This window comes from Salvelinus namaycush, chromosome 19 (assembly GCF_016432855.1).
Source record: "Salvelinus namaycush isolate Seneca chromosome 19, SaNama_1.0, whole genome shotgun sequence".
Classification (NCBI taxonomy): Eukaryota; Metazoa; Chordata; class Actinopteri; order Salmoniformes; family Salmonidae; genus Salvelinus; species Salvelinus namaycush.
Window position 1 is genome coordinate 37094324 of NC_052325.1, and position 25910 is coordinate 37120233.

The window sequence follows — 25910 nt, forward strand, 5'->3', positions numbered from 1 at the left end:
GTGTGTGTGTGTGCGCCCGTCTCTTCGCTAGTCCTCGGGGATAGCACTTCACCTTGTCTAAACTCCACTGTCGACATTTGAACTAATGCGAACTGGCAGCTTCTCCCTAAGCCATTTGGCCAGGTTCGACAGCCGTATAAGCAAGCTCACTTTTTGAATCTGAAGAGAAACTACTCGCTGTTGATGAGGTACCGGCAATGTCTCTACGAGGAGAAATAAGAAGACAACCAAACCTGTAATGGAATGTATCCAAGCAAGATCAAAAATTGACCAATAAAGACAAAGAAATACTTAACTGAAATCCTCAAAAGTATCATCTGCTTTAATGCTGTACCTTTACAAATCAATGAACTTAAAACGTTAGGCAAGTGGCTCTTCATTGACAGGCTCAACTAAAGATGTGGCGGAGCCTAGTGGTGGGGAGGTGGTACAACTCAAAAGGGCAAAGGTCAAAACCATAGTAGAGAAAAGCAAAGAGAAATTTAACATAGTAAACATTCCCCATGTTCATGTTTAGCCAAAAAAAGAAAATTAGACACTCTTGGCCCCTTTGCCAGTATACAATTCAATAAGGATACCCTCTCTTTAAAAAAACATTGAATTACCATGATTTTCTTCTCAATCTCTTTACACAGTATATGGTAGTTCTTCCCTAACAGGTAAATACTGCTCTGTAAAAAAAAAGACACCGTGAAAAATTTATCAGAAGCAGAGAGTTGAAGGTTGGAGTGGTACTGTGTCTCACACAGCGACAGAGACACCGTCATATACGGTCACATTTCGGAGGGAAAAAGCCACATGCTCTGCAAATGTCATCCCCACGCCACCGCTAAAGGCCTCGCTATGGGGGGTGCCTCCGCGTTTGAGCAGGTCACCCCATCCCGGGGGTTACCGCAGTAACATCAAAGCCAGTATTATTCGCTCCAGAGTTGTCTCTTTCCCTGTGGAGGGAGCCCCCCCCCCCCAAAAAGCCTCTCAATCGGATGAAAAAAAAGAGAGCTTGTGTGTGAGAGGAGAAATGAATAATAAACAGCTTGCCCTGAGAACAGTAAAGAATTCACGGAGTGTGGAGACAGAGAGCCATAAGGTTGGAGCACTGGGAGAGAAAAGGAGCGGCGTGGTCTACTGTGGTCTAATGAACTGGTTGGCAACTGTGTGTGCGTGAGTGCGTGTGACTTGTTTTTCTGGACAGGTTCCCAGATCTTCAACTCTGTTCCTGTTTAGTAATGGGTACAGGAGGTAGAGACAGGATGAGAGGGGAGGCAGTGTGTGTGTCTTCACTAGGCATCATGCTGTGGTTACAGAGCAAAACTAGAGTAGTGTGCTGTAACATTCAGCTACTGTAATACTGAGGAAACACTGACTGGTTGAGCTGAGTCTGAGTGACTTGCCAGACTAACACACTGCTAATACACCTGTCATGGCAATAGTCTGGTCTCTAGAACAGAATTGGAACTAGAGTGACATCTTGTTTTCCCTCTTCGAGGGGAGAAGACGAGAGGGTGAAGGAGACACGACAGAGAGAGACAGAGAGAGAGAGAGAGAGAGAGAGAGAGAGAGAGAGAGGCTGTGTACGTGAGTGTCTGAAAACACACAGTCAGAAGTACATCTCCTGGAAGATGTTCTGTCCCATCTCGATGTAGGCCTCTTTCTCCTGAGAGCTCATCTTCTCCACTAGCTCTGGTCTCTGGCTCACCTCCCGATAGGAGAAGGACCGTCCCCCCACCATCACCATGGACTCATCGTCCCCCACCTCCTCAAACTCGTCATCATCATCCTCCTCCTCCATCTCCATGCCAGTCGGCCGCCGCTGGGCCGCAGCCACAGGCGGCGGAGCCGTGGGAGCGTCCTCGTCTGATTCGCTGGTGTCGCTCTCCGAGTCGCTGCCCCTGGCTGCTGATGAGGAGGTGAGTGCCCTGGCTGCCGCTACGGCTCCGCCTCCTGCCGGCCCGGCACCGCTCCTCTTCTCGTGGATGAGCAGGGCGCGCATCACTTCCTCGTTCTCGTCCGATTGGCCGCCGCCGAGCCCGGCCACACCCACCTGGGCTCCTCCCGCGTCGTCTCCGGCTGCAGAGAGAACATCACAAGTCAATCAGAAACAGCTAATAATAAATCGTTAGAAAAGCAACAGTACATACGGCTATACAATTACAAGTAAACTAAAAGACGAGATGTGCAGATTAAATGTCTTCTTTTAAAGTTCAATGGTCTCGGAGGTCATTACAAAGACAAACACCTCCAATAAAGGACTGAAAGATCATGAATCAGACAGGGTTTTATTAAAGGGATAAGTGCAAGATTTTATCTGTCTACTTTCCCAGAGTCAGATGAACTTATTAATACCATTTGAATGTCTCTGAATCCAGTATGGAGGAAGTTACGAGGTAGATTCGCGAGCCAATGAAAATGGTATCCATGAGATCTGACTCTGGGTAAGTAGATAAAGGGCTTCAGTGCCAAAATCCTGCACTATGCCTTTAATGAGCAGTCTAACCTCAGACACACTGATTACTCCCATTCAGACATCAAGGCTTAGCCTTTAGTGGGAGATGGTAAAACATGTAGAACCTGATGTCTTAAGGCCTTAACTGAGGAGACGGATCGACTTCAGTGCCAACAGAAATTGTATTCAAATTTCATCATTTTGAATTTGTATTAGGATACAGAATTTATTTTTTATTTGCAAATTGTATCATTGAATTCATAAATCAGAGTTGTATTCCATGATTTAATTATAATTATATATATATTCAGTTTCATCCCGAGACTCGAACTCAGAACCTTTGCCTCGCAAACACACTTGACCGCCCACCTGAAGCATTCCAGCCCGCTGCGCTATTGAGAAAAAAGGCCTTCTTCAAATTGCGCGAGGAGCAACGCTTCAGACGCTGATGAGTGAGTTTCAAAAGAGCTTCATCTGCTTCATTCACCCCCTTTAAAAATCCCTCCACAGTGACCCCAGCAGTTGAACCGGCGCAACAGTAGATCCAAGTCCAGTGGCACCACTTTAAAAGAAGTCACGCTGCCTGCTTAGCGAGTTACGCTTCCCCTGATCCAGCTCATATGGAGACTCGAACTCGGGTCTTAACACGAACCCATCGTGCTATTTTAAAATAAAGCCTTCTACAATTGCGCAAGAGGCTACACTTCAGGCTTGAGTGAGTGTTACATTTCCCCATCTGCTGCAACATCACAAGTCTTCGAAGATCCAGCAAAGTTACTCGCCTGGTTTGGTGATCCATGCTTACGTGATGAGAACCTTGTCTGAGACCCGTTTAGACATTTTTTAAGCAGGGGCGGACTGGTTATCTGGCATTTCGAGCTAATGTCAGATGGGCTCGTCCATTTTAAACTATGGTTTTCTTGCTCAAAATGATCATTCTCTGGCTAATAATGGGGGCCTCAAGGAAAATAATGTGCCAGTGTGGGGACCTCAGGGGAAAGAAGGGGCCGGTGTGTTAGAAATGCCAGGGCCGATTTTCGGTCCTAGTCCGCTCCTTGGTTTCAAGTCTCCGGCAAGGGCAGTCGTTATAAGGTTAACATGACTGACTGGGTTAGGACTGTGTTAGCCTGTTGAGCTAAAGCCCAGGCATCGGTCCCGTGTCTTTGACGGGCCTCTTCAAGGAGGAGGTCAAAGGGGAATGAAGTGTAACACAGGTGGTTCGGTGACCAGACTCATTTGAGAGTAACTTGTCTGAGACCTGAAAAGCGGCATTGTCTGGTGCACAAGAGACCTGGGTTAGCGCCCCATCAGTTAAACGAACACATCTTCAGCCAAGGTTGTCCATCACATAGCCTCCTCGCACCTGGTCCTGACCCCGCGAGCTTACATGAACGGTTCGCTACAAGCGGGAATCAGGCAGGTAATTACAAGACTACTCATTAAATGGGGTGCACAGAGCTTTCTGTTTGCCACAGAAAGTGTTGTTGTGCAGTAGGTCTGAGTTCGAACCCAGTCACTTATATTGGTGCAGTGATCTCTGAGTATGAGGTCAAAGGGGGTTCGATGATGCTTGCTGGAGACTAGCGTCAGCTTCCTGAACGCATCCCTCTGGGCTTTCTCCCAGTGGGCTAACACAGTATTGTGACATGCAGGAGACCCGGTTCGAACCCAGTCAGTCACAAGAGCAAGAGGAAACAGGGAGTGGAAAGAGTATCCTTAGACGGGTTCTGACATGGCTATTTAACTATATTATATTTGGGGTCGTCTTGCGGTTTGAGTGACACTCCATTCTAACGCGGCCTGTGATCATCAGAGTGGAACAGAAGGCACGTCCATGCTCCCAGAGAGTCTTAGCATTCATAATAGCTCGTAGCCAAATTGGTTCAAATGCTAGAGCCAAATTCATGGGCAAGAAAATAAACTCAACATGCCACATTGGATTCAGAAACTGTTCTCCTCTATCTTTCCTCTCTGGCGAAGTACCAGAATGTTGTCTCTGATGATTCAGAGAACTGAATTAGAAATCTGAATCCATTGGGGAAGTTGAATACAAAACTTTGATCAACTTGAAATGACAGGTTTGTCAACTTGATAGACAATGAATGCAATAGCTACCATATTGAAACTGAATATATACACATATTGAATAATACATTTAAAAACAATGTGATATTCATTCAATTTCAAATCATGAAATACAAGTTTGATTTATGAATTCAATGATTACATTTATGCATTACAAATTCTAAAATATTAAACTCAATATCCTAATACAAATTAAAATACTGTTGGCACTGAAATCGCTTCATAAAATGATTTGGAGAACAAGTACACAAAGGAAAGCCTAGACAGACAAAGAGAAAGAGACACAGACAGACAGACAGAGGGAGAGAGAAACAGCAGAGTCCGTACTGTGTGACAGCAGCACTTAGTAACTCACAGTTCTTGAGTGGGTCTGGCTCGCTGTACGTTCCTCCATGCACAGTGCTCTCTGTCAGCCACACGGGTCTCTCCCGAGGTGCCTTCCCCTCGCTGGCCTGCTTGCGCTGCTGCTCCTCCTGCTCCCCCATGCTGATCTCCACGTTCTGGGTGTACAGGTCGGCGTAGGACGAGCCCTTGGTGGACCAGGCCTCGCGGTGGGGACCGCCAGCTGCTGCACCCGCTGCCGCCGCCGCACGGTCTCGACTACAGGGCGGGACAGAGAGGAGAGCGCGACAAGTTAGCACTGTTGCACGGGACAGTAGTTCAGTGTGATCTGTTAATGAGAAGCCCGAGAGCAGTAAACTACATTGCATTCCACTAATAACAGACACAAGGACTTCATCTGTGAATAAGTCACAGATTGCAGGTTAAGCAGAGCTGTTACAGGTCAGTTTACAGGAGAGCTATATATTTAGGAACTTTTTACATTTAAAATATCGTTCTAAATTCTAGACATTGTTACATAGCATTCTTTAAATACCCCCCATGTAATGTTAATGTGGTGCTAACATAGCTGCCATAGAATGTTGTAGTGTCATGTAAAATGCATCATAAGTCAGAAACCTCAACGTCCTAACTAAATATAACGCTCTGGTGTACAGGACTAGCCGAGCGGTGACAGGACCACATTTACAGCGGGACTCAGAAAAACGTGAACACTGATTGGATGTTGGAGATGAAAGGGGGTGAGGCCGACCTCTGTTTGAGGGCAGGGATCTCGGCAGGTTCGGGCTCCAGCAGGTCGTTTGATAGGTGGACGTCCTCGGTCTCACGCAGCAGCACGTATATGGGCTCGATCTGTTCGTTGAAACGGGCCACCAGGGTCCTGGCATCCTTCTTGGGCACCGCAGACTCGTCTTCCTCTACCTCCGTCTGACAGAACGTACAGCGAAACGTCCCTGAGAGATAGGGAGGAGAGAGAGCGAGAGGGAGAGAGAGATAGGAAGGAGAGAGAGAGATAGGGAGGAGAGAGAGAGAGATAGGGAAGAGAGAGAGAGAGAGATAGGGAGGAGAGAGAGAGAGAGATAGGGAGGAGAGAGAGAGAGATAGGGAGGAGAGAGAGAGAGAGATAGGGAGGGGAGAGAGATAGGAAGGAGAGAGAGAGTTAGGGAGGAGAGAGAGAGAGATAGGGAAGAGAGAGAGAGAGAGAGAGATAGGGAGGAGAGAGAGAGAGATAGGGAGGAGAGAGAGAGAGAGATAGGGAGGAGAGAGAGAGAGATAGGGAGGGGAGAGAGAGAGATAGGAAGGAGAGAGAGAGTTAGGGAGGAGAGAGAGAGAGATAGGGAGGGGAGAGAGAGAGAGTGCAGCATGAGTTCTAGGTCTCCAGGGCTGGTGCTGGTGCAGTTTAAGGCTTGCGTGAACATGGTTGATGAATAATGCATGGCGGTGGTGGTGGTGTAGCTCCAGAGAACAGATAAAACTTGAAAATGTGCATTTCTCTCCCTCCCTCCCTCCCTCTTTCTCACCCCCGCTGGCTAGCTGATTACACCCCCCCCCACTACCACCCCTACCACAGAAAAAACGAACTAAGGCAACCTACAGTAGGTTAGTAGGTATCGAACGCCGTTTTGGTCAGTACTCGTCTCGTTATCTGACGCGTCAAATAAGAGTAATTGACCAATCTGGACTTGAATAGCACAGCACGTCACTTAATAATTGAACACGTACATAGTTTTTTTTACGAATTGATTACACTACCACTCGTAATTCACATGTCACAGAGATTTCACTGGTATATTTGGTATATTATATATTATAAACTGGGTGGTTCGAGCACTGAATGCTGATTGGCTGACAGCCGTGGAATATCAGAACATATACCACATTCAATTAGTAAAAAAAAAAAAATTTTGTCATACGTGGTAACCAGTTTATAATAGCAATAAGGCACCTTGGGGGTGTGTGCTATATGGCCAATATACCACGGCTAAGGGCTGTATCCAGGCACTCCGTGTTGTGTCGTGCGTTAGAACAGCCCTTAGCCGTGGTATATTGGCTATATACCACACCTCCTAAGGCCTTATTGCTCAAGTATGACGCTGGTAAAGTTGGTTGGGTTAGACGGTTCAGACCACAGGCAGGAGCAATGCAGTGACGGAGCAGATAGACCAGAAAGAAGAACACGGATGTAGAGGCGTCTGCCTGTCTGTCGTTCCTCTATAGTTACTCAATCCCCCTGGAGGAGACCGGCTGTGTGACGGAAACCCACCCGAGTGTGTGTGTGTGGTGTGTCATCATACAGACTTCTCCCCTCTGGTCCTCTGAGGGGGACAGTTACAGTATCTCATCCCACACACCATGGGAGACCCAATATGGCCCATACAAACAAACACACAGATACACACATGCAGTCATTTACACCACCACACAAACACGGTGCCCCCTGCGAAGAGATCCTGATTAGAGCATTGGGAACATGATGGACACACACACACATTCATTTTTGTCAGCTGTATTACATTTGTCTTTTTCTCTTATATACAGAACAAAAATATAACCGAAACATGCAGAGTGTTGGTCCTATGTTTCATGAGCTGAAATAAAAGATCCCAGAAATGTTCCATACACACAAAAAGCTTATTTCTCTCCAATTTTGTGCACAAATTTGTTTACATCCCTGTTAGTGAGCATTTCTCCTTTGCCAAGATAATCCATCCACCTGACATAAGCAACGGACAACAAACAAAATTGAATTTTATCGATGGCTCCGTGACGAGACCCTGAAGCCCATCGTCATGCTATTCATCCGCTGCCATCACCTCATGTTTCAGCATGATAATGCACGGCCCCATGTCGCAAGGATCTGTACACAAATCCTGGAAGCTGAACATGTCCCAGTTCTTCCATGGCCTGCATACTCACCAGACATGTCACCCTTTGAGCATGTTTTGGGATGCTCTAGATCACGCCTGGGCAATTCCTGTCCTCGGGGGGGTGGGGGGGTTGATTGGTGTCACACCCCCCCCCCCCCCATCCCTAGCAAACACAGCTGATTTAAACTAATTGCATTCTAAACTGAAGATCATGATTACGTGATTATTGGAGCCAGGTGTGTTAGCTGGGACTGGGGCAAAACTGTGACACCAATCAGGACACCGAGGACTTTGCACAGCCACTGAAGAGGAGTGGGACAACATTCCACAGGCCGCAACCAACAGCCTGATCAACTCTATGAGGAAGGAGATGTATCGCGCTGCATGAGGTAAATGGTGGTCACACCAGATACTGACCGGTTCTGATCCACGCCCCTACCTTTTTCTTTTAAGAAAGGTATATGTGTAGATCAGGGTCTAATTTACTTATTTAAATTGACTGAATCCTTTAAATTAACTATACCTTTAGTAAAATCTTTGACATTTTAGCAAGATGCGTTTATATTTTTGTTCAGTGTATTTAATATTATTTACCTATAACTTCTATCATGTGCACATTCAGATAGGTCCAACTAGGCTACTACCCCCTCATATAGCTGACACACTGCTATTGTGGCATATTGTGACCAACGCCAGTCATGATTTACCATGTAGGCTACAAAGCCTTGGCTACAGGTTAAACAGTTTAGGTATACCGCTCTTTTCTCCCAATCACAACACTGGGATGCGGTAGATAAATTATTCCCTTAAAAAGGGGGATAATCTGAGCTTGACAACACTGCTAGAAATATTACTGTGCTTCAATTGTTAAGCAATTGCTAATAGCATAAATATTTTCCCAAATCGAAAAAAAAAAAAAAAATGCGCTCGCATTTGCCGACCACGAGAGCGGCAACACGGATTAATAACAACGCACAAAAAGAAATTCTGATGTGAACAAAGCAAAATAGCCTAGCTACATGAAAGTTCAAGAGAGTATACGTCATTTCTTCTAGTTGAGGTTAGTTACAATCGAAGTGTCCTGGCTCGCTGGCTACGCATCAGTTCAAAACTGAGCCATCTGCTCCATAGGCTATTTTCAGTCCCTTAGATGGGAGCGGCACCAGCATGACTACAGACCCTCAACCACCCGCCCTGTGTGTGTGTCTCCCTCAAATGAACGCCTGTCAACAGTTTGAAAGATCCACTGGCTCATCGCCAACAACTTCAAATAACAAGAAACAAAAATCGCAGTCCGTTTTGGTCTGCTTTTCCTGTTTCCAATGTGACAGACTAAAATAAGGAAAAAATGAAAATCTGACAAACGAAGATAAGAAAAATAGCTACGGGTGAAAACATAGCAATACGTGTATTTTTTTCCCCCCTTGACAGGGGAATGTATGGACAAGCAAGAAGAGTGTGATCTCTCTCTCTCTCTCTCTCTCTCTCTCTCTCTCTCTCTCTCTCTCTCTCTCTGCGTACGTCTGGCCACCACAATGCACAGGAGCTAGTACCGGCTGCACCAGGTGAACAGAGAGGACCAACAGCCACTACATACTGTGTGTGTGACAGAAAATGGCCTCCGGCTTTCTGATTGGTGACAAGGTGGAAAGTGAGGGCACGCTTGTCGAGAGTGACACCTCTCCACAGAGGAATAGCGACTGACATGGACTGAGGTGTCATTACCGCCGCAGGAGAGAGGGAGGTGACATGACTCAACTCTGGCTGACGAGCTGAAGAACAAAATACTCCCTGTAACAAGAAAATCTATATTGAAAAGCTTAAAATAACTCCTTAGCACAAACTGCCAAACTGCAATGAGGAAAAGTCAGACAGTTATAGAAAATCGAGTGGTACAACACTGCCCAGTGTACCCCCAAACGTTTCACAAGTTTGTTGTAGCCCTGAACTAGCTAATTAATTTACCTAATCGAGGGCTTTATAATTCGTTTAAAAGTAGACACAGATGTACTAGTTCAAATACATGGAACCATTAATGCAAAGGACAATGGGGGGGGGCTCAGACCCAGACAGAGAGAACAAGCCTCAGAGGGAGCCCATGCTAGTCTAACAGAAGGGAGACGAGAGATCAGCGAGAGAGACCATAGAGAGAGACCAGAGAGAGAGAGACCATAGAGACCAGAGAGAGAGAGACCATAGAGACCAGAGAGAGAGAGACCATAAAAACCAGAGAGAGAGCGACCATAAAAACCAGAGAGAGAGCGACCATATAGAAAGAGAGAGACCAAAGAGAGACCAGAGAGAGAGACCATAGAGACCAGAGACCATAGAGAGAGACCAGAGAGACCAGAGAGGGAGAGAGAGACCATAAAGACCAGAGAGAGAGAGAGACCATAAAGACCAGAGAGAGAGAGACCATAAAGACCAGAGAGAGAGAGACCATAAAGACCAGAGAGAGAGAGAGAGAGACCATAGACAGAGACCATATAGAAAGAGAGAGACCAAAGAGAGACCATAGAGACAGAAAACATATAGAGAGAGTAGAGGTCGACCGTTTAATTGATTAATTAGGGGCGATTTCAAGTTTATAACAATCAGTAATCTGCCTTTTTGGACAACGATTATGGACGATTACATTGCAATCCGCGAGGAGACTGCGTTGCAGGCTGACCACCTGTTACGCGAGTGCAGCGTCAAAAGGACCTTGTGGCTGCAAGGAGCCAAGGTAAGTTGCTAGCTAGCATTAAACTTATCTTATAAAAAAAACTATCAAATCTTAACATAATCACTAGTAACTACACATGGTTGATGATATTACTAGTTTATCTAGCTTGTCCTGCGTTGCATATAATCAAAGTGGTGCCTGTTCATTTATCATCGAATCACAGCCTACTTCAACTTCGCCAAACGGGCGATGATTTAACAAAAGCACATGCGCGAAAAAAGCACAATGGTTGCAATAATGTACCTAACCATGAACATCAATGCCTTTCTTAAAATCAATACACAAGTATATATTTTTTAAACCTACATACATAGTTAAAAGAAATGAATGTTAGCAGGCAATAGGGAAATTCTCTTGCGTTCAGTGCAAGCAGTCAGTGTATATGCAGCATTGTTGGCCGCCTGGCTCGTTGCGAACTGTTGAAAGGCCATTTTTTCCTAACAGAGACCGGAATTAATTTGCCAGAATTTTGAAAAATAATTATGACATAACATTGAAGATTGTGCAATGTAACAGTAATATTTAGACTTAGGGTTGCCACCCGTTCGATAAAATACGGAGCGGTTCCGTATTTCACTGAAAGAATAAATGTTTTGTTTTCGAAATTATAGTTTCCGGATTTGGCCATATTAATGACCAAAGGTTCGTATTTCTGTGTGTTTATTATATTATAATAAAGTATATGATTTGATATTTGATAGAGCAGTCTGACTGAGCGGTGGTAGGCAGCAGCAGGCTGGTAAGCATTCATTCAAACAGCTCTTAGCAATGTTTGAGGCACAGTGCTGTTTATGACTTCAAGCCTATCAACTCCCGAGATTTGGCTGGCAATACTAAAATGCCTATAAGAGCATCCAATAGTCAAAAGTATATGAAATACAAAATGATATAGAGAGAAATAGTCCTATAATAACTACAACCTAAAACTTCTTAACTGGGAATATTGAAGACTCATGTTAAAAGGAACCACCAGCTTTCATGTGTTCTTGTCACGTTCCTGACCTGTTTTCCTTGTTTTTGTATGTGTTTAGTTGGTCAGGGCGTGAGTTGGGGTGGGCATTCTATGTTATGTGTTTCTATGTTGGGTTAAATGTGTTGCCTGATATGGTTCTCAATTAGAGGCAGGTGTTTGACGTTTCCTCTGATTGAGAACCATATTAAGGTAGGCTGTTCTCACTGTTTGTTTGTGGGTGATTGTCTTCCGTGTTTGTGTTCGTCACCACACGGGACTGTTTCGTTTGTTCGTTCGTTTGGGTAGTCTGTTCCTGTTTCATGCGTTCTTCGTGTTTATGTAAGTTCTTATGTTCAGGTCAGTCTACGTCGTTTGTTATTTTGTAATCAATTCAAGTGTTCTTCGTGTTTCGTCTTTATTTAAATAAATTCATTATGTATTCAGCACCCGCTGCGCATTGGTCCGCTCAATCACCTATAGACGATCGTTACAGAATCACCCACCAACAAAGGACCAAGTGGCGTGGGAGAAAGCAACAGCGATCGCAGGATTCATGGACATGGGAGGAAATATTGGACGGTAAAGGTCCATGGGCACAGCCAGGAGAATATCGCCGCCCCAAAGCTGAGCTGGAGGCAGCGAAAGCAGAGAGGCGGCATTTTGAGGAGCTAGCCCGGAAGCAGGAGCAGGATCTGGGCTACACTACGTGGGAGGAAATCGACAGGTGGGCGATCGACCCAAGGAGAGTGCCGGAGCCCGCCTGGGATTCTCTGGCGCAGTGTGAGGAGGGATACCGGCAAATGGAGGCAGCACGACGACGCGGTAGGAAGCCTGTTAGTCAAGCCCAAAAATGTCTTGGGGGGGGGGGGGGGGGGGGGGGGGGGGGCTAAAGGGTAGTGTGGCGAAGTCAGGTAGGAGACCTGCGCCAACTTCCCGATCTTACCGTGGAGAGCGAGAGTACGGGCAGACACCGTGTTATGCGGTAGAGCGCATGGTGTCTCCTGTACGTGTGCATAGCCCGGTGCGGGTTATTCCACCTCCCCGCACTGGCAGGGCTAGATTGAGTATTGAGCCAGATGTCATGAAGCTGGCCCAACGCATCTGGCCACCAGTGCGTCTCCTCGGGCCGGCATACATGGCACCAGCCTTACGCATGGTGTCCCCGGTTCGCCTACATAGCCCAGTGCGGGTTATTCCACCTCCCCGCACTGGTCGGGCTACGGGGAGCATACAACCAGGTAAGGTTGGGCAGGCTCATGGTCCGGTATATCCGGCGCCACCTCCCCGCCCCAGCCCAGTACCACCAGTGCCTACACCACGCACCAGGCTTCCTGTGCGTCTCCAGAGCCCTGTTCCTCCTCCACGCACTAGCCCTATGGTGCGTGTCTCCAGCCCATTACCACCAGTGCCTACACCACGCACCAAGCCTCCTGTGCGTCTCCAGAGTCCTGTGCGTCCTGTTGCTGCTCCCCGCACTAGCCTGAAGGTGCGTGTCCTTAGCCCGGTACCTCCAGTTCCGGCACCACGCACCAGGCCTACAGTGCGCCTCAGCCGGCCAGAGTCTGCCGTCTGCCCAGCGGCGCCTGAACTGCCCGTCTGCCCAACGGCGCCTGAACTGCCCGTCTGCCCAACGCCGTCTGAGCCGTCCGTCTGTCCTGAGCCTTCAGAGCCGCCCGTCTGTACTGAGCCTTCAAAGCCGCCCGTCTGTACTGAGCCTGCAAAGCCGCCCGTCTGTACTGAGCCTGCAAAGCCGCCCGTCTGTACTGAGCCTGCAAAGCCGCCCGTCTGTACTGAGCCTGCAAAGCCGCCCGTCTGTACTGAGCCTTCAGAGCCGTCCGCCAGACAGGAGCCGCCAGAGCCGTCCGCCAGACAGGAGCCGCCAGAGCCGTCCGCCAGACAGGAGCCGCCAGAGCCGTCCGCCAGACAGGAGCCGCCAGAGCCGTCCGCCAGACAGGAGCCGCCAGCCAGCCAGGAGCAGCCAGAGCCGCCAGCCAGCCAGGAGCAGCCAGAGCCGCCAGCCAGCCAGGAGCAGCCAGAGCCGCCAGCCAGCCAGGAGCAGCCAGAGCCGCCAGCCAGCCAGGAGCAGCCAGAGCCGCCAGCCAGCCATGAGCAGCCAGAGCAGCCAGCCAGCCAGGAGCAGCCAGAGCCGCCAGCCAGCCATGAGCAGCCAGAGCCGTCAGCCAGCCAGGAGCAGCCAGAGCCTTCCGCCAGCCAGCCAGGAGCAGCCAGAGCCTTCCGCCAGCCAGCCAGGAGCAGCCAGAGCCTTCCGCCAGCCAGCCAGGAGCAGCCAGAGCCTTCCGCCAGCCAGGAGCAGCCAGAGCCTTCCGCCAGCCATGAGCAGCCAGAGCCGCCAGCCAGCCATGAGCAGCCAGAGCCGCCAGCCAGCCATGAGCAGCCAGAGCCGCCAGCCAGCCATGAGCAGCCAGAGCCGCCAGCCAGCCATGAGCAGCCAGAGCCGCCAGCCAGCCATGAGCAGCCAGAGCCGCCAGCCAGCCATGAGCAGCCAGAGCCGCCAGCCAGCCATGAGCAGCCAGAGCCGCCAGCCAGCCATGAGCAGCCAGAGCCGCCAGCCAGCCATGAGCAGCCAGAGCCGCCAGCCAGCCATGAGCAGCCAGAGCCGCCAGCCAGCCATGAGCAGCCAGAGCCGCCAGCCAGCCATGAGCAGCCAGAGCCGCCAGCCAGCCATGAGCAGCCAGAGCCGCCAGCCAGCCATGAGCAGCCAGAGCCGCCAGCCAGCCATGAGCAGCCAGAGCCGCCAGCCAGCCATGAGCAGCCAGAGCCGCCAGCCAGCCATGAGCAGCCAGAGCCGCCAGCCAGCCATGAGCAGCCAGAGCCGCCAGCCAGCCATGAGCAGCCAGAGCCGCCAGCCAGCCATGAGCAGCCAGAGCCGCCAGCCAGCCATGAGCAGCCAGAGCCGCCAGCCAGCCATGAGCAGCCAGAGCCGCCAGCCAGCCATGAGCAGCCAGAGCCGTCAGCCAGCCATGAGCAGCCAGAGCCGTCAGCCAGCCATGAGCAGCCAGAGCCGTCAGCCAGCCATGAGCAGCCAGAGCCGCCAGCCAGCCATGAGCAGCCAGAGCCGTCAGCCAGCCATGAGCAGCCAGAGCCGTCAGCCAGCCATGAGCAGCCAGAGCCGTCAGCCAGCCATGAGCAGCCAGAGCCGTCAGCCAGCCATGAGCAGCCAGAGCCGTCAGCCAGCCATGAGCAGCCAGAGCCGTCAGCCAGCCATGAGCAGCCCCTCAGTCCGGAGCTGCCCCTCATTCCGGTGTTGCCCCTTAGTCCGGTGCTGCCCGTTAATCCAGTGGGGTTAATTTGGAGGGTGGCCATTTGGAGGAGGCTACGGAAGCGGGGTTTGACTATGGTGGGGTGGGGACCACGTCCAGAGCCGGAGCCGCCACCGTGGACAGATGCCCACCCAGACCCTCCCCTAGACTTTAGGTGGTGCGCCCGGAGTTCGCACCTTGAGGGGGGGGGGGGGGGTTCTGTCACGTTCCTGACCTGTTTTCCTTGTTTTTGTATGTGTTTAGTTGGTCAGGGCGTGAGTTGGGGTGGGCATTCTATGTTATGTGTTTCTATGTTGGGTTAAATGTGTTGCCTGATATGGTTCTCAATTAGAGGCAGGTGTTTGACGTTTCCTCTGATTAAGAACCATATTAAGGTAGGCTGTTCTCACTGTTTGTTTGTGGGTGATTGTCTTCCTTGTTTGTGTTCGTCACCACACGGGACTGTTTCGTTTGTTCGTTCGTTTGGGTAGTCTGTTCCTGTTTCATGCGTTCTTCGTGTTTATGTAAGTTCTTATGTTCAGGTCAGTCTACGTCGTTTGTTATTTTGTAATCAATTCAAGTGTTCTTCGTGTTTCGTCTTTATTTAAATAAATCAGTATGTCATCATACAACGCTGCATTTTGGTCCGACCCTTACTCCTCCTCCTCATCCGAGGAGGAGGAATTAGACAGCCGTTACAGTTCTCATGTTCTGAGCAAGGAACTTAAACGTTAGCTTTTTTTTTTTTTTTTTTTACATGGCACATATTGCACTTTTATTTTCTTCTCCAACACTGTGTTTTTGCATTATTTAAACCAAATTGAACATGTTTCATTATTTATTTGAGACTAAATAGATTTTATTTATGTATTATATTCAAATAAAAAAGTGTTCATTGTTCATTCAGTATTGTTGTAATTGTCATTTATTACAAATTATATATATATATATATATTATAAAAAATATATATATATTTTTTTTTAAACGGACGATTAATCTGTATCGGCTTTTTTGGGTCCTCCAATAATCGGTATCGGTGTTGAAAAATCATAAATCGGTCAACCTCTAAGAGAGAGACCATATAGAGAAACCATAGAGAGACCAGAATGAGACCATAGAGAGAGAGAGAGACCAGAATGAGACCAGAGTGAGCCCATAAAGACAGAAAACAGAGACCATATAGAAAAAGAAACCTTAGAAAGAGAGAGAAAACAGAAAGACCATAGAGAGAGAGAAAAAACAGAGAGACCAGAGAATAGAGGTTCAGGGGTCCAACCTGTTTTTACAATTATAAGCATTGGGAGAAAAACCAAATAGAAAATCTACATACAGAATTCCGCAGAATTATCCTACATATCAAAAGAAACTACCAAATAATGCATGCCAAGCAGAACTCGGACCATTCCCTTAAATTGTAAATATAAAGAAATGGACACCAAAAAAGGGAGACACAAAAAGACATGGCTACCCAAAGAGGAGTGTCTATGTGGTCACTGCACAACAGGGGAGGAAGAGACAGAGATGCACTTTTTCCTTCACTGTGAGAAAAACTCCCAAATAAGATAATTTTTCAAGGAAATATCTCAATCAATTCCCAACTTCTGTGCATTTACTAATAACATAAAGCTGGGAATTATTCTGGGTGAGGGAGAAACTGCAAATATTACCGCCAGATATGTATATGATTGCCAGAGCCTGAGGGACATCCCATGACCATTCATTCCTTTGAAGTATTTACATTGTATATAACTAACAAGAAATACATAGTGTAGCCATTATCCATGTACATTTGGTTGTTTATTTATTAGCCATTTCTTTTTATTTCATTAAACGTATCAACCAAAGATTACACAATACAACAGTCGTGTTCTACCTGTATACATGATTACACACTAAATACAGTATCAGTCAAATGTTTGCACACACCTAATCATTCAAAGGTTTTTCTTTATTTTTTACATTGTAGAATAATAGTGAAGACATCAAAACGATGAAATAACACATATGGAATCATGTAGTAACCAAAAAAAGTGTTAAACAAATCAAAATATATTTAATATATATTTGAGATTCTTCAAAGTAGCCACCCTTTCCCTTGGTGACAGCTTTGCACACTCTTGGCATTCTCTCAACCAGCTTCACCTGGAATGCTTTTCCAACAGTGTTGAAGGAGTTCCCACATTTGCAGAGCACTTGTTGGCTGCTTTTCCTTCACTCTGTGGTCCAACTCATCCCAAACCATCTCAAATGGTGCAGCACTCCATTACTCTCCGTCTTGGTCAAATAGCCCTTACACAGCCTGGGAGGTGTGCTGGGTCACTGTCCTGTTGAAAAATAAATGATAGTCCCACTAAGATGGGATGGCATATCGCTGCAGAACGCTGTGGTAGCCATGCTGGTGAAGTGTGCCTTGAATTATAAATAAATCACAGACAGCGTCACCAGCAAAGCACCACCACACCTCCTCCTCCATGCTTCACGGTGGGAACTACACAGAGAAATCTTCCGTTCACCTACTCTACGTCTCACAAAGACACGACGGTTGGAACCAAAAATCTTCAATTTGGACTCAGACCAAAGGACAGATTTCCACCATTGCTCGTGTGTCTTGTCCCAAGTAAGTCTCTTCTTATTATTGGTGTCCTTTAGTAGTGGTTTCTTTGCAGCAATTCGACCATGAAGGCCTGATTCACGCAGTCTCCTCTGAACAGTTGATGTTGAGATCTGTCTTACTTGAATTCTGAGGCTGGTAACTAATGAACTTATTCTCTGCAGCAGAGGTAACTCCAGGTCTTCCTTTCCTGTGGCGGTCCTCATGAGAGCCAGTTTCATCATAGCGCTTGATGATTTTTGTGACTTCACTTGAAGAAACTTTCAAAAGTTCTTGAAATTTTCCGGATTGACCAACCTTCATGTCTATTAGTAACGGACTGTCGTTTCTCTTTGCTTATTTGAGCCGTTCTTGCCATAATATGGACTTGGTCTTTTACCAAATAGAGCTATCATCTGTATACCACCCCTACCTTGTCTCAACACAACTGATTGGATTAAACGCATTAAGGCACACCTGTTAATTGAAATGCATTCCAGCTGACTACCTCAAGAAGCTGGTTGAGAGAATACCAAGTGTGCACAAAGCTGTCAAAGGCAAAGGGTGGCTACTTCATAAAATATATTTTGATTTGTTTAACACTTTTTTGGTTACTACATGATTCTGTGTGTGTTATTTCATAGTTTCTAGTTTCTAGAAAATTGTAAAAACAAAGAAAAGCCCTTGAATGAGTAGGTGTGTCCAAACTTTTGACTGGTACTATAAATACAAAAATATGTGGACACCCATTCAAGTTAGTGGATTCAGCTATTTCAGCCACACCCGTTGCTAACAGGTGTATAAAATTGAGCACATCGCCATGCAATCTCCATAGACAAACATTGGCAGTAGAATGGCCTTACTGAAGAGCTTAATGACTTCCAACGTGGCACCGTCATAGGACGGCACCTTTCCAACAAGTCAGTTCTACACATTTCTGCCCTGCTACAGCTTCCCCGGTCAACTGTAAGTGCTGTTATTGTGAAGCGGAAACGTCTAGGAGCAACAAAGGCTCAGCCACAAGGTCAGGCCACGTCTGTCCTCGGTTGCAACACTCACTACTGAGTTTCAAACTGCCTCTGGAAGCAACGTCAACACAAGAACTGTTCTTCGGGAGCTTCATGAAATGGGTTTCCATGGCCGAACAGCCGCACACAAGCCTAAGATCACCATGCACAATGCCAAGCGTCGGGTGGAGTGGTGTAAAGTTTGCCGCCATTGGACTCTGGAGCAGTTGAAACGCGTTCTCTGGAGTGATGAATCACACTTCACCATCTGGCAGTCCGATGGATAAATCTGGTTTGGCGGATGCCAGGAGAACGCTACCTGCCCAAATACATAGTGCCAACTGTAAAGTTTGGTGGAGGAGGAATAATGTAGCGTATTATTATTATTACTACTGAAATTAACTGTATTTCATTATCCTCATTGCAGTATTTACTGAAATGGTGTACCACTACGCTGCTCTGGCAATATCAAAAAATTGTATTTCATGCCAATATAGAAATCATTTTTTTTGGAGAGGGACCAGAGAGAGAGAGCTTGGCTGTTAATGGTAATCCCATTTCCACTACTACTAATATTATTGCCATTGGTCCCACCATTTTTTTGTTATACGTATTCTTTGCCAATGTACGTAATTTAACTTGCCATGTCAATAAAGTCTACTGAATTGAATTGAGAGAGCAGAGATTAAGTATATGTTGCTATGTGAGTACGCCTGTGTAACACATCCCTCCAGATTACACTGCTGTGTTTCTAACAGTGAAGGCCGACTCGCCAGAAAATAACCACTCTCCAACACTCCATCCCCTCTCGGAAAGAAAATGGGGAAAAAAGGAAATCACCGTCTTTGATTTGACTAAAGACAGGCCTTTGCAAATTACACGTAATCACAGGCTAAAAACAGAGTGCTGGCTGGCGAGCCTAGACTAGACAACGTTAGCAGGCCTTTTTCTATCTCATCAAAGCCCGTGACAATTAGCCGGGTGACAGAGACAATGAGGCTTGGGGAGGCTTTTGTCTCAAGCTGAGAACAGAATGTATCTGGAACTGGGATCCTAATTACAGCTCTGCTCACAGCTTATTTGGGTGGGGGAAAAGTTGGCATGCAGATTCCCCTTCATGCTTATCAAATATTAATATGTTGGGCAAAAATGATACGGACTCCGGCGTAGAGAGTTGGGTGGTGATATGTCTTTCGTAGAGAGAACAAGACTAGAGGTCTGTAATGGAGAGGGTGGGTTAAATTGGGAGGCTGGTGACTAATTGTGTTAAAGGGAAGTTGGAGCTCAAAGTTGAGTTCAAAGTTAATCATAAGACTTGAAGGAAGTGAATTCAGTCTTACCAGGAAAAATACCATTTGATTACCTAGTTGCTAGTACTGTACAGTCGGGAGTGGCTTGTTATTTCACATCTCATTTATGGAACAATGTTCAGAATAACCTACAGTTGGATGCATTGGTGCCACTCGGGCAATTCAGAGTGTTGGTTGAAGACCTCTTTTCTGAGGAATGTGGTTGTTTTTTTATGATGCCCCCCCCCCCCCCTATTTATTGATTGCACTTTGTATTTGATGCATCTATTTCTGTATTCTGCAGGTCTCATTTGTAATAGAGAACTGGGACACAATGTCCCAGTTAAAATATAGGTTAAATAAAATAACCCACAAATTTAGAAAATGCACTGTAGCCTACAGTCAGATGCCGCAACGATTTTTTTGACAGGGGGTGCAGTGTTATTATTACCATTTGCCCAATTTAGATAAGCAGAAACATATGTCTATAATTAACAACATTTTGGTGGGCTATTTCTTGGTCAACTTGTCTATAATAAGATACATGCAGCTTCTCTTGTGCCATCACTTGTTGCCCTGGAAGACAAAATAAACCCTTTCTTACCAGAAATTGTCATAAAATCAATAGAATGAATGCTACACTGAACAAAAATATAAAATGCAACATGTAAAGTGTTGGTCCCATGTTTCGTGAGCTGAAATACAAGATCCCAGCTTATTTCTTTGAAATGTTGTGCACAAATTTCTTTAAATTACTTTTAGTGAGCATTTCTCCTTCGCCAAGGAGACCTTGGCAGGTGTGGCATATCAAGAAGGTGAGTAAACAGCACGATCATTACACAGGTGCACCTTGTGCTGGGGACAATAAAAGGCTACTAAAATGTGCAGTTTATCACACAACACAATGCCACAAATGTCTCAAGTTGAGGGAGTGTGCAATTGGCATGCTGACTGCAGGAATGTCCACCAGAGCTGTTGCAGAGAAATTATTGTTAATTTCTCTATCATAAGCCGCCTCCAACGTTGTTTTATAGAATTTGTCAGTATGTCCAACCGGCCTCACAACAGCAGACCACATGTAACCACGCCAGCCCAGAACCTCCACATACGGCTTCTTCACCTTCGGGATCGTCTCGAGACCAGCCATCCGGACAGCTGATGAAACAGTTTGCACAACCGTCTCAGGGAAGCTCTTCTGTGTGCTCGTCCTCCACACCAGGGTCTTAACCTGACTGCATTTAGGTGTTGTAACCGACTTCAGCGGGCAAATGCTCACCTTTGATGGCCACTGGCAATCTGGAGAAGTGTGCTCCTCATAGATGAATCCCAGTTTCCACTGTATGAGGTAGATGGCAGACAGCGTGTATGGCGTGGTGTGGGTGAGCGGTTTGCTAATGTCAACGTTGTGAACAGAGTGCCTGCTGGTGGCGGTGGGGTTATGGTATGGGCAGGCATAAGCTACGAACGATGGCAATTTGAATGCAGAGATATAGTGACGAGATCCTGAGTCCCATTGTTGTGCCATTTATCTGCCGCCATCACCTAACGCTTCAGCATGATAATGCAAGGTCCATGTCACAAGGAACTGTTCAGCTGGAAGCTGAAAATGTCCCAGTTCTTCAAATGGCCTGCATACCCACCAGACATGTCACCCATCGAGCATGTTTGGGGTGTTCTGGATCGACATGTACGACAGGGTGTTCCAGTTCCCACCAATATCCAGCAACTTCACACAGCCATTGAAGGGGAGTGGGAAAAATTCCACAGGCCACAATCAACAGCCTGATCAACTCTATGCGAGGGAGATATACACCATATACTTACTGGTCTTCTGATCCACACCCCTACTTTTTTTAAAGGTATTTGTGACCACCAGATGCATATCTGTATTCCCAGTCGTGAAATCCATAGATTAGGGCCTATTTAATTAAAATTGACTGATTTCCTTATATAAATGGTAACTCAGTAAAATCTGACATTTTTACATGTTGTGTTTATATTGTTGCGTAGTTGACGTCGGTAAAGTTCTCTTTTATCTCTGCTTCTCTCACACACAGCAAATGCGTTTAGGGACCGGGGAGATAATGGTATAACAAAAACAAACAAAAAAGATTTTCTGGGCAAAATTTACAAACGACATCCGTTTTACCGGTTTTAAGGGAAGTAAAAGACGTGAAAAATCGACCCAACATGTACCTGATAAGATTTCAGTTCGGCTTGGATGCATATTTTGTGTGTTTGAAATACTATTAGCTTTTACGATGCTGATAAAGATAGAGCACCTTTTTAGACGGTCCCTAACCGCACATCCATTCTCCCTGTAACGTGCGCGCTAAGAAACGGGAAGCAAGTACAGGGAGTGAATTTAATAAATAAATGAAACAAAACAAGAAACACGAGTAGCGTAGACATGAGACAGGAACAGAAACAACAACGCCTGATGAAAGAACCAAAGGGAGTGACAGATATAGGGAAGGTAATCAGGAGGGTGATGGAGTCCAGGTGAGTCTGATGAGGCGCTGGTGCGCATAACGATGGTGACAGGTGTGCGTAATAATAAGCAGACTGCCTACCTCGAGCGCCGGAGAGAGAGGAGAGAGAGTATACGTGACACTCTCAAGATGCTGAAAGAAATCAATCATATTTCTCCACTCCTGTTCCAGTCAAAATGTAAACTTGGTGTATAGTTTTACTGTAAAAGCTGCTTAATTCTGCAGGAGTTAATATATGACTCCAATCTATTCCGATGGTAAATAAGCAGCCTTTCAAGAGCCTTGCCTTATGCGGGCCAAAACTGCTCATAGCAGCAGGAGCCCATCTCCTGTTTCTGTAGCACGAGGCAGCTTGTTGTACAAGTACACCCCCTCTATCACATTCCAATGGTAGCTGTGAAAATCCAGAGCTGTGCTTTAGGGAGGGTGGAAACACTTCCATTGTCATCTGTTATTCCCTGTGATGTGGTGTTGAGTGTTGCTGGGCCAGCAGAAACAGCTAACAGATTGGTAACAGTGAACCCCGTGCTCTCTCCCTGTCAATCTCTGCAGGCAGGCCTAGCTGTCTCACTGGTATGGGGTACTGTTACTGCCACAGCGGCACCATTCGATATGGACGACAGGAAAACAGGTGCTCAGTGCTCTGGAGAGATGGACGGTGACATAGCCCTGTACACTCGTACCCGTATACAGTTTGAAAATTGGAGATTTGGGCACTAAAATTGGAACATAGTGGCTGTGCAGTAACATACTATACATGACGTCAGAGCTCTGGCTCTGCGCTCACAGTGCTGTGTGGGTTTTGACTGACAGCGGTTCTGAACTTGAGCACAGCACACGACAAGTTGCCCCCATCCCTCCCCGTAATTGGGCAACTTTTGCTAATTTTCCGTTGTTTGAGTGAGGATTAGAGGACTTTTATGTATTTTGAAAGATGAGACATTGAGGATTATAATAAATACTACTTGATGTCATACAAGCAAGCCAAAAACCTGTGAGTCCAAATGTGCTCTACACATTTCATATCATAAAACACATGTCATATACAGTGTCCACATGATCACTATGAACATGGTGTCATACTCTGGGTTGTTCTGAACAGAATGAGCTTGTTTTTGTATTGTGAAGAAATTTTGCCGCGGAACACGCACCTGAATGCACTCACGACTTACAATTACGATCAGTTTCTCTGAGACGGGTTGTGTTGCAAGCAAAGCAACTACAAGTGGGATTGCTCTAGTTCCTCAAAGGCACAGCTAGGAGAGCAAAAAAAAAAAAAAAGCCTTATAGTTGACTCTTCTTTCAGTCATGAAATTACGTAGGATCTGTGCACTTTGGAGGTGTGTGGCAACTTGGAAACCAGTTAGTCCTCTCACTCAAACCCTTTTATTTGTCTTATGTTCTACCTACCCCAAATATCATGTTACTGAATGTATCCAGAGTATTTTCAGATTTCGTTATCAACAAATGCAGCGAAAAGTACAGTAAAATGCACATAAAATCAACAGCGTAAGGTTTGGATTCAGTCTTGTGTAAAGTGTAAAGGGTTAATGGAGAAGAAAACAATTGAGAGACGTAAGCAAAATGCTTCCAAAAAATGGACAGTAGGGCAAGATTTGGCAACAGCACTGGTGACCCGTCATTCAGGGCAATTGGGGCAGAGCCTCACCTATTTAGCAAAAAAATTCAAATATATATAATTTTTTTGTTGCCTGTTTTGCATGTTATTTTGGCATTAATTTGTGTCACATATCAGTTCGCAAACAATGAAAAAAAAGAAAAAAAATCATTGAGTTAATAAAGTCGCATACAAACATGGTCTCCTTTTTGCTTTCTTGAGTAAGGCAGCTCCAAAATGCAGGTGTTTCAGCCTAGCTCAGTGCTTTCTGTGGTGGTGGTGCAGCCAGCGGAAAATAAGGAGTGTAGGGGTTGGTAATATTCTCTAGTTGCGCCGTGATTGGCTCAGTGTTGTCACTCATGGGACCACTACGTCACCGCAAAATCTACGGGTAGAGCTCGAAAATTCCCTTGGGTGCTGCCATATTGTTACATTAGAAGTGCCTATCCAAGAAGGCTCAAGGTCATTGGTCACAGATAAAATGATGTGAAATCATGTTATATCTACCATAGCTTTGATTGGACATGGCAACATTATTCTTTCAAAATCTTAGCTAGCAGTCATCATCATGAATCAATACGACAATCTACTTGCAAGTCTTTTTCAATCGTTGTCATATGAAGAGAAATTATAGATAAAACGTATCGGTGCTCATCAGCCATTGGATAAACATTACACAACAAGTTGGAAATCGCAAATTCAACAAATTAGTGGTTTGGAAGGAATCAGTGGGTAACTGCAAGCATTGCAAATAAATCCCTAGCCTGCCATTCAGTGGAGTGGGTGTGTGGTCCAAGTCTGGGTTTAAGGGTCTCCTTACCAAGCTTAAAAAAATAAACATTCAACACCATGGGCATTGGCCATGCTGTCAATCCAGCATGACGTCTGACGCATTCAAAACAACTAGAAACTCTGAAATCTCAGACTTCAGTGAGTTCAAGACAACTGGGAACTTGTAAAAAGTAAATAAAATAAAAACTATCCCCAACTGGGAAAATAAGTTTTGAATGGTCATCCAATTCGGAATTCCAAGTCGGGAACTCGGGCCTCTTTCTAAAACTCTGATCTGAAGATCACTGACGTCATAATTCAACCTTGTTTTTTTCTAGAGTTCGCCGCTGTCTTGAAAGCACCTTAAATCCAGAGAATGGCAGACTTTGATGACAAAGTTTGATGACAAAATTTGCCCACAAGGACCGCCACACCACCTTCCTGTTCAAGTGAGCACAGCAGAACAAGGTGAGTCCAAAAATGTATTGTATGCAGCTGCATAAATTATGTAATATGCCAGGGAGACATGTATACTGTAGCTAAGAAAGTAATACTAAGTGTGTTAAGCTGTTAGTAGCCCATGTGCCTCACCCTAATAATTTGGTCCCTTTCCCCCTCATAATTTAGCCTACCGTTCAGACTTGGTGGTGCACATGTAGCCTATAGCCTGTTTTAGAATAATGTAATTATCGAATATTGTAAGAGCTTTCATTGTCTGCTTATATGCCCTCTTTATTTATCCTATGGTTCTGACTTGGTGTACAGGGAGAATACTGTAAGAACGGCCCATGTTCTGAATTATGTCGCTGTACATTTCAAAAGTGCTGAACAAATAGTTATATTGACTACGTCCATCCTAGCTCACTCATTGTCTTAATCAAAATTGCGGATTGCCTCATCCTCTCGTCGTCCCGTTATGCCATAGTTTGTACATCTCAATTGTCAGTAGAAACCACATTTGTTTACGCAAGTCAGCCATATCAGCTATGTTTTTTTAAAGGCAGTAAATTAAGCTGTTATAATCTGTTTTGCTGCCAGACAAGGCTCTGCTGATAGCCAGGTGTAGAAGTGGTAAGGATTCACTCCACGGTGCTGAAAAGAAAGCTCTGCTATTGGGACAGCTTTATCTAGGTCCAGCCATTTATTCAGAAAATGCTGATTTATATACAATTTTTTTTATTTGATAAATTGGCAGTTAAGGGCCCAAAACAGTGTGGGTTGTAAGGACAATGAAATGTTACGTTATAGGAGCCCCGGCTAAATTTTATGCTTGAATGTGACTTCGACAGCCAAAGCAGAGCTTATCTGCCAAAGACAAACGGCAAATCAAACCAAAGATAAGCATATCTGCCCGGGACAAACAGCCTATCATGATAAAGATCTTTCTTCTTCATGATAAAACACGTCGAGTAGCCCTAATAACTGGAGAGCATCATTTATCTACAAAAGGTTTGGATATTCCCTTCTC

The 25910-nt window shown here is 45.9% G+C and overlaps 1 protein-coding gene across 1 annotated transcript in view; it reads right to left on the minus strand.

Annotated features, from left to right (window-relative positions):
• Positions 1 to 306: 306 nt before the first annotated feature.
• The window catches only part of gtf2e1 (general transcription factor IIE, polypeptide 1, alpha), a 45855-nt gene continuing 20251 nt past the window's right edge, over positions 307 to 25910 (minus strand). Inside the window, exons 3-5 of the mRNA XM_039014922.1 lie at positions 5622 to 5823; positions 4884 to 5128; positions 307 to 2067 (exon numbers count right to left, since the gene is read on the minus strand). Coding sequence (XP_038870850.1) covers positions 1598 to 2067; positions 4884 to 5128; positions 5622 to 5823 — 917 coding nt within the window. The 3' untranslated portion in view covers positions 307 to 1597. The remainder of the gene's footprint in view (positions 2068 to 4883; positions 5129 to 5621; positions 5824 to 25910) is intronic.